The 14,600-nt window shown below is 29.9% G+C and overlaps 1 protein-coding gene across 1 annotated transcript; it reads left to right on the top strand.

Annotated features, from left to right (window-relative positions):
- The first annotated feature begins 3,691 nt into the window (after positions 1-3,691).
- Positions 3,692-4,717, top strand: LOC136092091 (zinc finger MYM-type protein 5-like). Its single transcript, XM_065819810.1, has one exon. The coding sequence runs from the start codon at positions 3,692-3,694 to the stop codon at positions 4,715-4,717; it is 1,026 nt and encodes a 341-aa protein (XP_065675882.1).
- Positions 4,718-14,600: the final 9,883 nt, after the last annotated feature.

Raw genomic sequence — 14,600 nt, 5'->3', positions numbered from 1 at the left:
TTATCGTGCACCTCATATCTGGAATAAGTTTTTATTACTTAATAAAAATATTATTGACTTTGAAAACTTACATGGCTTTAAAAAAACTATTAAAAAGAGTATTTTAAAGTATAAAAATTTACTTACTGATTTTTCTAAATTTGTTCACAGCTAGCTTCTTATATAAACTCTTGTTTTTTAACAACACTCAAACCTCTTTTCACGCGGTCCTTTTTATGCGATACTTTGTGCGTTTTGCTTTTTGTGCGATCTCATATAATTTAATTTTTGAACGCGCAATAATTTCAATCTCAACGATTAAAATGTGTAAAATGTATGTACATACATCATTATATAGCTACTGTTATGAACATGCAACCACAAATTGCGTTATAACGTTAATTTTTAAATATTTTTTATGTAAGAGTTGAATTGAATTTTTGTGTTGCAATGCAAAGAGTTTTTTTATGCGGTCCGCATAAATAAAAATTTTTAATATTGATTCGAAAACTATTTTTTATAGGTACTCCTGAAGTTTTATGTGATTTTTTTTTTATGCGTTTTCTTTTATGCGGTCCCTATCTACCGCACAAAAAGAGGTTTGAGTGTACTTAAATATATTTTTCAAATATTGCGTTAGCAATAAACGTGGTAATATTAAGAAAAAGTAACAATATATGTTTGTATAATTGTTATCTTAAATTTTAATGCAATTATAAGGTAACAATTTAATGTAAAAAATTTGTAAATATTTTTATTTTTATATACGTATATATGTATGACAATGTAAAGCGGTTCTTGATAATAAGACCTTTTGGTCTTCTGCAAGTTTCCTGCGTTCTTCTTACAGTTCGTATTACAGTTTATTATTATTTATGTTTTATTATTTATGATTTTTTATATTTATATGTTTATTCAATCTTAACGAATCTTAATTATGTAACCACGAAAATGCATACTATAGAACAAAAAAAAAAAAAAAAAATATTGATACTTATGTAAAATTGGTGAAGAGAGCACTTGTAAAAATATCTGAAAAAAAACCCATGTTTTTGCTACCCAAAATTAGGTATCCATAGCAACGAATAAAAAAAAATACCTTCATAAGAAACGCAGACGTCATATTATTACTGATCCTAATTTTAGTCAATATAGCCCTAATATTTAATTAGTTATGAATTTGGTCCAGTAAAAGTGAATTCTGGCCCACTGTGGGATGGTGTCACTCATACAGAAATGTGATCAAAGGAGTTACACCAATTTTTAAACATAATATTAGTAATAATAATCAAAGGCATTCATTGAAACTTATGGACCGTAAACACATAGATTAAAGCACTTAGAACATACATTAAAACAAACATGTAGAAATCATAATTTGCAGGTTTTAATAATAATAATAAAAAAAAGTACTGATGATAATTGTCGTAATGACGAAAAGAAAATTAAGAGAATATTTTAATGAACAAGTCCAAGTTTATATTTGAGCATAAACAACAAATTTTGGAATATATTGACTTGATATACATTTAATGCTTTCAAATTTTTTAAAAGTGGCTCAGAATGCGAGAGTCCTCCTTATTAAAAATTAATCTTGTATCATGTTTTTGTTTTCGATATATTGTGGTTTCTTTTGGATTTATAAGTACTCGCCCATGCAACATTAGCGTATATGTAGTACCTTTGATCTGATATATCGGTTTTGATAATTCCTGCTTTTGAAGAGGTTTCTAAAAATGTATTTGTTAATATATTGTCTAAAGCAGAGACCGAGGTTGGGGTTGCCCGGGTAGGTTTGTTGATGATTGGGAGAATACACAATTGAAACCATTATCACATCGTTATTGTGTTCAACTATGTTTACAATGCGTAATGTTCAACTATGTTTACAATGCGTTTTTGAACCGTGTCTAAAAGAGAAAGGGCATCATTAGAAGATCCGCCCCATATAAGGCAACATTATTCCATTCAAGGACAGATTTGAGACTTATAGAGATATAAAATGGAATCCGTAGTAAGGAAGTGGCGAGCACGATAAAGAGATGCAATCTTAGCAGATGCTTGTTTTGCCATAAATTTTTTCTTATTACCGAAGGTAAGCAAGCACTATTGCATTATTTCATTTTTAATATATTACTAGTGTGCTAGCCCGTTTTAAAAAACGGGTTTAATATATATAATATTTAGAGGTCTTTAAAATGAATCATTATGTCAACATATAGCTATATGTTAACGTTAAGAACATTGTTTGAACTCAATTAATTTATTGGATTGCCTCAACAATACGTGTTTCTGACATTTATAAAATTTATGTCTTTTTTTTTTTGTTAGGGGTAAAAAATTAATTCAAAAAATTAATAAAACTATTATATAATAGGTGTATGCATATGGAACCGCTGTTTTTTCTTTGAATTAAAACGTTTGTTTTGGAGATGTTTTATTTATATTTCTTTGAATGTAATTTCCATTATTTTCTACTACTTTTTGCCAATTTTTTGGTAACTTATGAATTCCATCCCAATAGAATTTCTCAGGTTTAGAAGCTATCCAATCATCGAGCCATTTTTTGACCTCTTCATAATTCGAGAAGTGCTGATCTGCCAAGCCATGTGACATTGATCGGAATAAATAGTAATCTGATGGAGCAAGGTCTGGTGAATACGACGGGTGGCATAAGACTTCCCATCCGATAGTTTTCAACGCTGTTTGAACAACTTTACAAACATGAGGACGAGCATTGTCATGTTGAAGAATTATTTTATCGTGTCTCTCAGCATATTCGGGTCGTTTTTCTTCTAATGCTTTTCTTAAACGGAATAATTGGAGTCTGTAAAGTGGCCCATCAATTGTTTCTTTAGGTTTTAGCAACTCATAGTATACCACACCAATCTGATCCCACCAAATAGACAGCAAAGCCTTATTTCCATGAATATTCCTCTTTGGTGTTGATTTTACAGGTGCGCCTGGGTCAACATAATGTGTTGTGCGGACTGGATTGTCAAAATAAATCCATTTTTCATCTCCAGTCACTATTCGATGCAAAAAAGACTTTCTTTCAAAACGATTCAATAACATTTCGCATGTCACTAAGCGCCTTTCAATATCACGTTCTTTCAATTCATGTGGAACCCATTTTCCTTCCTTTCTTATTTTACCGAGAGCTTGTAAACGTCTTGAAATTGTTGCCTGATCAACATTCAACTCTTCTGCTAATTGTTCTTGGGATTGAGCATCGTCTTCGTCCAATAAACTTTGCAATTCTGAATCTTCAAATTTTTGTGGAGGTTTACCACGTTCCTTGTTGTCAAGATCGAAATCGCCACTTTTAAATCTTCTAAACCAATCTCTGCAAGTTGTTTCAGATAAAGCATGGTCAGAATAAGCTTCTACAAGCAAACGATGACTTTCTGCAGCAGTTTTCTTTAAAATAAAATAGTGAAGTAATACTTCCCGCAAATGCATATTTGAAGGCACAAAGTTGTTCATTTTGAAAGATGTATAAAATTATCTAGATATGAATAAAATCAAATTAAAAACTATGATATTTAAAGCAAATTGAACGTAGTTTCACACACATAATCATCCATACATTAATTTTGTCTTAAAAAGAAAATTAACTTGTCTTATTTTAAACAGCGGTTTCATATGCATACACCTATTATATTGATTTTAACAGTTTTCGGAATTTATAAGTGTAAGACCCTTTTTTATCATGGCGGAATCTAAATCTAAAGTTAAAAGAGGCGCTGAAAAGCGTAAAATTAGAAAGGAAAAAGAAAAAGAATTGCAAAAATTGCCCAAGCTCGATATACTTTTTAAAAAAAGTAAAAATGATATTCACCAATCTGATAATATAGATTCTGTGGATTTAAATGAATTTCCGAAAACTGAAGAATCACAGACTACTGATACTGCTGCTGAAAATGCAATACAAATTGAAGGAGCAAATAAAGAAACAGCAGTAGAAATTAATATTCACCCTATGGCACTAACTAATGATTTGGGTAAATATTTAAATCAAATTATATCTGATGACGAAAAGCGTTTATTAATAAGTATTCCACCGCATCGGCCAAAAGGACCATTTCCCAAAGATTATAATCAACAGAACAGGAGTTTTAGTGAAACTTATTATTATTACACATTAAAATATGGTCCAGTTCCACATATTTGGCTATGTTGTTCCATACTTTTAGATGCTGTCTACTGTGAGCCATGCTGGTTATTTTTAAATCAAAATAGCCAATGGAAAACTGGTCTGAAAGATTGGAAAAATTTATCTACACGTATAAGTTCTCATACCTCTTCACAAGCTCATGTTAATGCTTGTGCAGTATATGAACTATGGAAAACTAATCAGACAATTGATGAAACACAGGAGGAACAGTTACGTTATAAAGCATCTTTTTGGAAAATGGCATTAGAGCGTTTAATTCGTATAACGCTTATGCTCGCCAAACATTCTTTAGCCTTTCGCGGCCATCGAGAAGGATTTACAGGAGATTATAACGGAAATTTTTTGTCGCAAGTAAAACTACTTGCTCATTATGATGATGTGATGAAACAAATTATTTCAATGCCTTCCGGATCCATTACGTATCTTAGTCCAGATATACAAAATGAATTAATAACAATTTTGGGAGTAAGATTATTGGAAGTACTAACTACGAAAATCAATACATCACCATTTTATTCTTTAATGTTAGATACGACACAAGATATCACTAAGAAAGATTAATTGAGCATTGTTATAAGACATGTACACATAGATCGCAGTGAAAACGAAAAAGCGACACATTTTAATATTATTGAAACCTTCTTAGGATTTTTTGAATTAACGGATAATTCAGCCAAAGGAATTACTGATGAGGTTCTGCTGTCACAGTTTTCAGGGGAATCGGAAAAAACTTTAAAAAAAACTTAACACTGCGCGTTGGTCAGGGAGAATACAATCTATAGCAGCTATTAAAGTTCGTTTCGTTGAAATTTTAAAAGCAGTTACAAAAATAATACTGCAATCAAATAAGGTGGATGAAAGAAATGAAGCAGCCAATATTAAAAAACAAATCGAAAATTTTGAGTTTGTATTTATTACTGTATTTTTATTCAAAATCATGACTGAAATCAATAATGTATCTAAAATTTTACAAAAAAAAGATGTGGATTAAGTACGGCAGTTTCTGCATTAGAAAATTTAAATATTAAACTAAAAATATTTCGAGACTCATTTGAAGAGTTTAAAATGGAAGCTAAAGTGCTTGCAATGGAAGCTAAAGTGCTTGTGGAAAGTTAATCCGCGTTTTACGTGTAAACGACGAAGATTGGTTAAACGCCATTTTAATGAATTATCATCAGATTATCGTTTTAGTAATAAAAAAGAAATATTCAAGGTTTTTTATTATACACTTAACAAAATAATTGTCCAAATCGATAAACGTTTCACCTGGATGAGAACTAACAACCATTATTTTGCATTTCTTGAACCTGAGAATATATTAACGATGTCGCAACAAAATATGGTAAAAGCTTGTGATACACTTTGCAGCGAATATCCAGAAGTATTTACATCCAACCTAGCTAATCAATTTGTCCAACTTACCACATTATTAAAATTAGATTTAAACCACGCAATGACAATTAAACAGCTAGCTGAAATAATGACAACCAAAATAGTTTATTGGAAAGTGATTTTTCCGAAATTTACATGACTGTTCTTTTCTTTTTCACATTATCCGTAACGGTTGCAAGTGTGGAGAGAAGTTTTAATAAATTAAAAATAATTAAAGATTACAAAAGAAATGCAACCACTTAAAGCAGACTGCATCATCTTTCATTACTAGCCATAGAGCATCAAACAGCATCAACAATGGATGTTAAAAAAGCTGTGAATATCTTTGCAAATGCAAAAGCTAGAAAAAAAGTTTTTTAATATTATGAACTTTTTAAGTGTTTTTGATACTGTGTTCTTTTCTGTAATAATAATAAACTACTGAATTTATAATATATTTACTGAATTTCCTTTTTTTATAAAATAAATTTACCTTAAGAGGACCTTGTCTATGGATCCCTTACGGGAATCTTGCCTTTGAGCTCGAAACTTTTAGCTACGCTACTGGCTGTAGCAGGAATGAGATCCTTTTCAAGCTCAAATACTCCTTTCAAGCAATCAGAGAGTGAAGGCTTCTTATCAAAACTAATAAATGGTAGTATCATTCGTGAACAACACCGCCTTGGATGTGAAAATATCCGGAAGATCGCTAATATAAATTAAAAAGAGTATAGGGCCAAGGATAGAACCTTGAGAAACCCCTGAAGTTGCAGGATATGAAGAAGAGTGTTGTCTATTGAGGACAACCTTTTACTACTATTGAAATAGAAGGATTCATTAATCTTAAAGATATTACCTGATACACCGTAAGAAGAAAGCTTATGGAGAAATGTCAAGAGCGATAGCCTTAACCTTTCTACCTCTATCTAATGTATAATAAAATCTATTGGTTATTACTGTTAGCAAACCAGCTGTAGAACAAGAAAACTGAAATTTATATTGATGGTCAGGAAGTAAGTTATTAGATTCAAGAATCAAGATCTAGTGTTTGTTAATTAAAGATTCAAAAAAACTTGCTTATGATAAGAAGAAAGCTAATAGGAAGCTAGTTAGATCGCTCTCCAGAATTTTTGAAAATAGGGATAACAGATGCCGCTTTCCAGCAGGCTGGAAAACAAGACTCCGATAAGCACTTGATAAATAGCTTTGAAGTATAAACGACGGCTCCAGAGAACACTTTTGCAAGACTGTAACAGGTATGTTGTCCAGACCACAAGCTGTAGAAGAGTATAAGCAGAAAATTACTACAGATACAGAAACTGGAGTGATACAAATGTCAAAAAAATGGATCAACTTGTTTGTCGACTTTATCAGGTAGAACGCAACTTGTGGAATCAAGAGGTGATATCGATAAAAAGTTCTTTGCAAACAATTCAGCTTTGTCTTTAGATGAGGCGACGAAATCTTAACTAAACAAGAGAAGTGGAATAACATTTTCTCTTATTATTGATACTCTTAAGTACTCTAGAAGTCACAAGAGCCTGATTTTTGAGATGATATACGAGATTTCATGACTTAAGAATAGCGGACTTTGGCGTTAGACAAAACTTTTTTATAATGGTTTCTACCAATAGTAAACAGACGTCTGTTTTCTGGAGACTTGTTTTGCTGATAGATAATGAAGTAACGGTTTCAATTTGAGCAGCACAATGTGAGGAAAACCATGGAGAAGAGTGAGGCTTGACTTGGAATCGTTGAGAGTTAATATAAGATTTCATTCCAACCTAAATCACATTTGAAGAAGAACCTAAACCACATTAGAAGCACATTTGTCAACAAGAAGACGAAAAATATCTAACCCAGAACCATAACGAAGAAAATCACGGAAAGAGTCCCTGTCAGCTTTAAGGTAGTTATTAGAGGAACAATGATATGGGGACTCCTATTTTAAAGAAGAGTAAGATAATAGTTTTAGAGAAATTAAACTGTGAGCAGAAGCACCAAAAGACAAACTTGACATAAGTCGAGTAGAGAAAGTAAGATTTGTAAAAAATAAGACTTAACAGAAGAAAATTTGAACTCAATTAAGACAATTTTTCAATATCAATAATTATATTACGTCAACATTAATATGAGTATAAAACCTTTTGTTTTTGTTATTTATAAACAAACTTTTGAATACATAACTAAATGATTGTCATTTTTTACCATGCTACATCCATTTTATTTAGACAGCCATTGTTCACAAGCTTGTTCTCAATCAAAATCACAAACAAACACTTTACAACCTATTTCAAAAAACAATATTTAAATTATGTAAGCAAATTATCTAAGTATAAGTAAACTTATAATCAAAATCAAAATAAATATAATAGTAACTACAAACAAGTTCCACAACAAATAAAAAGAAATATTTCTTGTAATAAAATTACAGAAATTTATTTAGTATCACTAAATAACAATAGTTAAATGTTTTACCCTGGAAAAATAAAATCATTTAATTCAATATTTGAACAACCAGTAAAAAATAATTTTGGTTGCAATAAAAAATTCCATTTTTTGATAGACATAACTTATGTCATAAGTGCTTCTGCAATAGCTTCTGTGGTTCATATATTGTTATTCAGTTGTAGCATCAAGAAAAGCCGAGCTCACTCTCATACTGCAACAGTAGTTTCCTTTGTTATATATCTTGATATACTAGCAACAATAAATTGTTAAGATCTGGATCATTTTCTTCGCAATTGAATCCTCCTTAGAGTCTAAACTTGATCAATTCATTTTCAAACTTTGTTTTCCATCTATTAATCATGGATCAAAGATATTCTTGATCTATCATGGATCTGCGAAGCCTTCGTCAAGCTATCGTCATACGATTTGAAACGGTCTCATCTTCATCATGTTTGTTTTTTCTACCGCAGATTAAATCATTAATTTTAACTTTTATGGTTTAGTTATATAACTAAGATATAAATATTATTAATTATATAAATAAAAATTAAACCATAAAAGTTAAAATCGTATAAAACTATGATCATAAAAGATAATAACGACAAATTTTGTTATATAAACGGCTAAGCTTATATAGATATTTTTAGTTTAGTTGCTATTTGGGTTCGATTTTTAAAAACTATTTTTGAAGGTTCAGTTTTAGTTCACAAACGGACGGACGTACATTGTACGTACAATGAACGGAAATTTTTAAAATAATCAAATACTTGTCATTTTAGTTGCAAGACTTTCCTCTTACTTATTATAAAAAGTTATCTTACTTCAGTACCGGATTGTATCCTTCAATATAATATTTTGGTTGAAGTATCCTTCAACCAAAATATTATATATATATATATATATATATATATATATATATATATATATATATATATATATATATATATATATATATATATATATATATATATATATATACATATATATATATATATATATATATATATATATATATATATATATATATATATATATATATATATATATATATATACATATATATATATATATATATATATATATATATATATATATATATATATATATATATATATATATATATACATATAATCAATTAAAAATATAATACATAAAATATAACATAACGCTTATGTTAAATACATATACATACACATATATACGACTCATTTTGAAAAAAAAAATTAATATTTTCTGTGGCCACCACCATTTTTCATCACTTCATTTAATCGACGCGGCATCGACTCAATTAAATTTGCTATCAAACGGTCAGGTATCGTAACCCAAACTTGTTTTATGGCTGCCCAAGGATCATCCAAAGATGAAATATTATTTTTATGGACCTCTTTATCTTTATCTTTATATAGTCCCACAAATTTTCAATTGGATTAAGGTCTGGACTTTGGGCAGGCCAATTTTCAAAAAGGAAGATATTGCTATCCTTGAGCCATTTTTTAACTTGTTTAGACGTATGGCAAGGAGCATTGTCATGTTGAAATTTAATTTCATCCTCTTCTAATTCTTCCAGTGTGGGCAGCAAAGATTTTTGTAGAATACTAATGTATTCTTTGGAATTTATTCGTAATCCATCTTCGACTCTATGCAATCTGCCCACACCTTTGGCAGAAAAACAACCCCAAACCATAATTCCAAGATTACCCTTTACCGTTTGGTGAATACAATCTGGATTTAATTGTTCGTTCTTACGTCTAATGCACATCTGTGGACGATCTGAATGCAAACAAAATCGTGATTCATCTGACCATAATATTTTTGTCCAGTCTGTGTTTTTATTATATTTTACCCAAGCTAACCTTGCCTTTTTATGGCGTGCTGTAAGAAGAGGTACTTTTTTACATGGGTGTATTTTGAACCTCTGATCTTTAAGACGCCTCGAAATTGTCCATCGGCTAACCTTTTTATCATCAGAACACGTAAATGTTTCTGCGATATGCGTCATAGTGGTTTTTCGATTTTCTAAAACATTCAATTTTAACTTGTGACCATCTCTCTCCGTCACTTTTCTTGGTCTGCCAGAACCTTTTTTTTTAGCTGTTGTTTTATTGTTTTTCTGACGTGAAAGTATCTTGTGAACTCCACCAACACTAATGTTTACACCTTGAGCTTTCATAATTTGAATAATTTGGCGTATCGATTTACCGGACGCACTCATTCCAACAATGATTCCTTTTTGTTCCATTGTTAAATGAGGTCCTCTGTGAAAGAAAAATGATAATGTTTTTAGAGTAATATATGAAGAAAATATTTATTTAGTGATAAACTATGTATTCTAAATGAATATTTTTTTTTTCATAAGAATCCAATAACATCAAAATTAAAGGGGATTTTTCATTTTAAATAAGTTAGAGGCATAAATAATAACCAAAATAAAAATAAAAAAAAATTACCTTTTATTTGGAGACATTTTTTTCCTTTTATTTTTTGTAATAATAATATAGCGATAATACGTCCTATTTCACCCACGCTCTAATATCAACTACAGATTTTGCTGACAACGTTCACTGTATTCATATCATAATGTTTAGAAGTTTATTCATGTTTTCTTTAAAAGATAAACGTAAATTCTTTGATAGTACGAGCAAAAATAAACAAGCTTGTATGAGTTTCTGTCCAGAGCTCTTTCATTTTATGCGTAAGCAGTCGCTGTTCACTTTTTTTTGCTCGCCAGTGTATATATATATATATATATATATTAGGGTGACCGAAAAATGCAAAAACAATTTTTTTTAGATTTTGAACATGCTAAGGTTCCTATCCATTATACGCCATATAAATAGCCCCTCCCGAAAATATTTCCCTTTAAATGTGTTGGGAACAGCTACAAGTAAAAATTGAGTTTTACTTCCTTCCGAACATGAACTTTGGTAAAAATGATACATTTTTAACTTGATAATGAAGAAAATTAAATATAAAACTGTTTTTCGAAATTGTCTTTATAAAAGATAATGAACTGAATAAAAAAAACGAATACAATTATTTTCCTTACATCATTTATTTAATATGAGTTGAGACTGTAGCATTTTTTTGGAGACAAGCTTTCTATGCTCTCTGACAACCAACATTATATTCTGGCGCTGATCTTCATTGTGGGGTGTATCAGCATATTTTTGGATAAGACCAATGTTTCTTTGTGAACAATCATTAGTGACACTTAACCCACATACAAAGCTACAAAAGTCTTTATAAGTTGCAAGTTCCTCCTAGTCTCCCTCAGTCTGATACCACTCCCAAACAACACTAGTGATGTCGGTAATAATAAACAACTTACCTCTATAATTATATCTTCTAGTTTAGTAAAATGATACCCTTCTTGGAGCCTCTAAGCTTAAATCTCTCTTGTTAGGTACTGGAAATGTAAGTAGCTTTCCTATGCCAGACATTTTGACCTGTTCAGATCAGGATCAGCCAACGCCATTGTAACACACTTTGGGGAAAGATACCAAGTATGGTTTTGAAGGATTTTTAATAAAGCACTATCAACATCATAATCCCAATCCTTTTTGATGATTTTAGCAGCTTTGTATGCCTTAAAGTCATTACTAATGCATGGTCAGCTTTGCTGGATTTGAGAAATGAAGGAGCAAAGTATAGGGCAACAATAAATTTAGCCTTACAGACTAAAGTCTTCTGATCATCACTCAGGAAGTTTATATTAGGCGACCTAATATCCAGAAGCGGGCTTCTGGATATTAGGTCGCCTAGTTAGCCTTCTAAATTTATTGTTGCCCTATACTTCCTGGTATAAGTAGATGCTGTCAAACATAAATCTGACATTATGGTTAGCACCTGGTTGGTACAAACTAAACTTTTCCAGCTTGGATGAATTGACTAGCGAATAAGCAATAAATTTCTTAGACTTGAGATATAAACTATGAAGATTACTTCCAACAACCAGCTCACTTTCAGGAAACTCCTTAAATTTTTTCTCAGCTTCTACTTTACTAATAATAGGATAATAACAATTTATCCAGGCGTGCTTTAAATCTTTATACATCTGTTTAGATGGTACCACAGTTTGCTCTTTAAAAATAGCTTCAATGCCCCATTTTATATGGATTTCTGCAATATGGTGCCGACACATGAGCCTTAGAGCTAATTTTCCCAAAACTCTGGCTAAATTTACAATTGTAGAGAGCTCAGTGAAGTTTTCACTGTTTCAAGAAGATAGACAGGTCTTCTTGGGTTGTAATTGATTGGCTTTAAAGCTCCTTTTTAGCGTTAGCTTCTCCCGTTTTTCTAAAATATTCATATGTTTGAACAAAGAATTGATTTAAATAATTATAAAGTTAAATATAAAAAATAATAAACTGTGCTTTTAAGCGTATTGAGTAATAATAGAATAAGAACTTAATGGCAGGAAGTAGTAACGGTGGGGTCCTAGGATTTAGGGTAAGGATAAAGGGGCAGAGAAGTTGGTGGGCATTGTCAATATGATTATGAACAAAATAATATGAATAAAAATAAACAAAAGTATTTTTATTGTATATTAGAATTACACTACTATTTCCTCTGCTACGTAAGCTTGAACAGAAAAATGCTGTCTGCTGAATTTTGTCAAATAAATTGACAAAATTCAGCAGACAGCAGAAATTTAACATTATAATACATGTATTATTTAATGTCTGAAAAAATCATATCAAATATCTTATACAATGTAAAAGATATTATTTTACTGTATGAACATGTTAAATATACCTGTTTATAAAATAAAAATGGTAATTTCTTGTAAAAATGGGTTTTTACTTGTAGCAGTTACAAGCACCCAGCAAACTTAAAATTTAGCCAATGAACTTATACTAGGTAGCAAAATCCATAGGGCACCTTAGCTAATTTTTTTTTTTTGCATTTTTGAGTCACACTAATCTATATATATGTATATATATATATATATATATATATATATATATATATATATATATATATATATATATATATATATATATATATATATATATATATATATGTGTGTGTGTGTGTGTGTGTGTGTGTGTGTGTGTATATATTGGCATCGCGGCCTCTAATTCGACCGACCTACCGGGAAATGTACCGGTATTCCGCCGGCTTAGACCGCCACTGGTCTTGCTGTATATACTTTATATATATTTATATATTGTATTTATATATTTGTGCTTTTATGGTTTTTTTTAGGTTCCAACGATAAGATCTTTTATTATTATATATAACATTAGGGATCTTCTTTGGATTTATACTTTAAATTTTAAATTTCATCCACAATTTTTTTCTGGTTTATGACTTGATGTAAAAATTTATAAACTTTTAAAAGATTCTGATGATAAGATCATTATGATCCTCTCTCAGAAGTCTTGCTTGTTTTGGTAAACGATGACAAATGCAAACAAGCCAATAGATTAAAAAAAAATTCATTTGTCCTTAAAGCATCGTAAAGCCCAACTTTCTAAGGTTAGGACTAAGAAATTGATAATTTATGAAAAAACAAGTTAAAAAGAATACTTTTTTTTGGTTAAAAAGATGGCGAACACTGGGTGTGTTCAATAAATTTGGTGAACATTAGGTGTTATGTCTAAAAAAGTTGCAAACACTTGGTGTTTTACCTTATGTATATAACTACTATTGGTTAGGGAACTATTAAATTGTCATAAGATATGTCATAAAATGTCATATAACTATTAAAATGTCATTATGTCATTAATATCGTAACTTAATTAAAGCTTCTAGCTATTATTATGATCGTTTCGATGCAAAACGATAACACATCTGCCATATTGTAACCGTCATCTGCCGTAACTTAAGATTCCGCTTCGTAATCAAGTACTTCTCACGCTGTTTCAACTTTGCTTTTCTTTCTTATGACATAACATCAGTTTGAAGCTTTTGATACAAGCCGCTTGTTATAATGTTAAATACTATTTATTTCAAAAACAGTTTAGCGATTTTAAATTTATTTTTTTACTTTAATTTTTTTTCACATTATTTTTTCACAAATCTTGTTAGGATATATTTATACAATATGTTTTGGTTAAAGGTGTTTAAAATAGTGAACAATAATATTACTAAATTTGTCTTCTTTTCGTTCTAACGATTAATTTTATTGTATGTTAATGAAATATATATATATATATATATATATATATATATATATATATATATATATATATATATATATATAAATATATATATACAAAATAGATAATGTATTATTATGGTATAATAATAATAATACAAATACTTTTTAATTTTTTGTTGAATCAGTTTTGAAAACAATTTTGATTTTTTGTTGAATCAATTTTGAAACAGTTGAATCAATGGCAAAGCACCCAATTTGTTATAGATTGGTTTAAAAAAAATCAGGATACAATTCAAAACTCACTTACCAACCGGAAATAAACAAAAATCAAAAAAGACATCGCAAACGTAAAATTAAATGGTGCAACCCCCCGTTTAGCAAAAATGTTGAAACTAAAATTGGAAATCGCTTCTTAGCTTTAATTGACCAACATTTTCCAGTAGGACACAAGCTTCATAAAATTTTTAATCGAAACTATATTAAAGTTAGCTATAGTTGCATGCCTAATGTCAAGTC

Source organism: Hydra vulgaris, chromosome 15 (assembly GCF_038396675.1).
Source record: "Hydra vulgaris chromosome 15, alternate assembly HydraT2T_AEP".
NCBI lineage: Eukaryota > Metazoa > Cnidaria > Hydrozoa > Anthoathecata > Hydridae > Hydra > Hydra vulgaris.
This window is presented reverse-complemented; position numbering and strand designations above follow the sequence as displayed.

Coding starts and splice junctions, on each gene's coding strand:
- LOC136092091 (XM_065819810.1), top strand. CDS start 3,692: ATGGCGGAATCTAAATCTAAAGTTAAAAGAGGCGCTGAAAAGCGTAAA.